The sequence below is a fragment of the Sphaeroforma arctica genome (genome assembly GCF_001186125.1).
Source record: "Sphaeroforma arctica JP610 unplaced genomic scaffold supercont1.579, whole genome shotgun sequence".
Lineage (NCBI taxonomy): Eukaryota > Ichthyosporea > Ichthyophonida > Sphaeroforma > Sphaeroforma arctica.
In genome coordinates, this window is record NW_014039979.1 from 15024 (window position 1) to 16418 (window position 1395).

Sequence of the window (1395 nt, forward strand, 5' to 3'; positions counted from 1 at the left end):
TATATATATTTATACTACACACACACACACTATATATATATATATATATATATATAGATATGTATGCATGCATATATAATTATAATATAATATACATATAAATATAACTACATATATATATATATATATATATATATAGTACACAAACGCATACATGGGTATATAATATTGCACTTTTTGATAGGATTTATAGGTCAGCACACAAAACAAACCCCTATTCGTATATTTACGTATGTATACCGATATCCAGGAAGAATGGCGTACAGTCATGATATGTATATGTATGAATTTTAATAAATCGCATGCATGTAAATATCAGAAGTGCGGCCCGATCGTATATTCAGTCACCAGCGCTAAGATATATATACATATAATTACGGGCACAAATTATTATCATCCACAAAATTAGAATCGACACTATACATTGATCCTATATACGGCCATGGGATGAGCTGTCATGATAACATACCTTGTCAGTACCAATCGCCTTGCTGTCAAATCGGTCCACCACGACAGACGGCCCCTCTCCGCTGGGCTTGTTCATTTGGAAGGCAAAGATTCTGATACACATTCAAGCAAGCACAAGAGGGAATGAAAAATCAGCATATAGCGTACGTAAGTGGGTGTATATATATGCCGATTGAGGACATAAGCCTGAAAAAGAAGATCGAAGGTGGTACTTTCTACTGAGCTTATAGATATGGTTGCGTTTTCCTCAGTGACACGAACATCGAATTGAGGAAACAACAGGTAGATAGTGCAACAGAACGGGCTCCCAACGAGGCCAGGTATACAATTGTAAATCGCACAAGGTTCGCTCAGCCCATAGCAACCACCTTGTATGAAGGCGGGAACACGCGTGTCCTTGGCAAACGAATAGGGGACGGATAACCTCATGGATATGGCAGACGGATCAGAATTAACGCCACGTGTTGCTGAGTGGAAATCGATGAACACGCACACGCACACGACATCGAATGAAGTACACTCCTGCGCATTTTTTGCAAAGGAGGAGAGTTCACACACTTATGACCAGAATTATGTATACACACCCATCTTACATTAAGAGATTCGTAGCGGTATGCTGCAAAGCACACATACCGATCAAGTCGGCCGTATACATACAATGAGCCAACCATGCAGCACAAGCGATTCACTTCGGATGTAACAAAAACAAACACCGATAATGTAATACTCATCGTACAACTCCTCCTCTGAAACACACCCCACATACACACAACAAACCCAATCCAAATGGCCACACAGCTAGCACATACCTTCCTCCCGCAGGAGCGAGACCCTCTCTCGCTGCCTTGACGGTATCGTACTGCCTGGCCTCAGTCATGTCACATTCACACTATATACACCCCACATGCAGACAAACAACCCATCTAA

General features: G+C 40.9%; 1 protein-coding gene across 1 annotated transcript in view; it reads right to left on the reverse strand.

The window, feature by feature from the left end:
- Window positions 1-1395, reverse strand: part of SARC_07373 (hypothetical protein) — a 16565-nt gene that overhangs the window by 7261 nt on the left and 7909 nt on the right. Inside the window, exon 12 of the mRNA XM_014298690.1 lies at window positions 470-560. Within this exon, the coding sequence (XP_014154165.1) occupies window positions 470-560 (91 nt within the window). The remainder of the gene's footprint in view (window positions 1-469; window positions 561-1395) is intronic.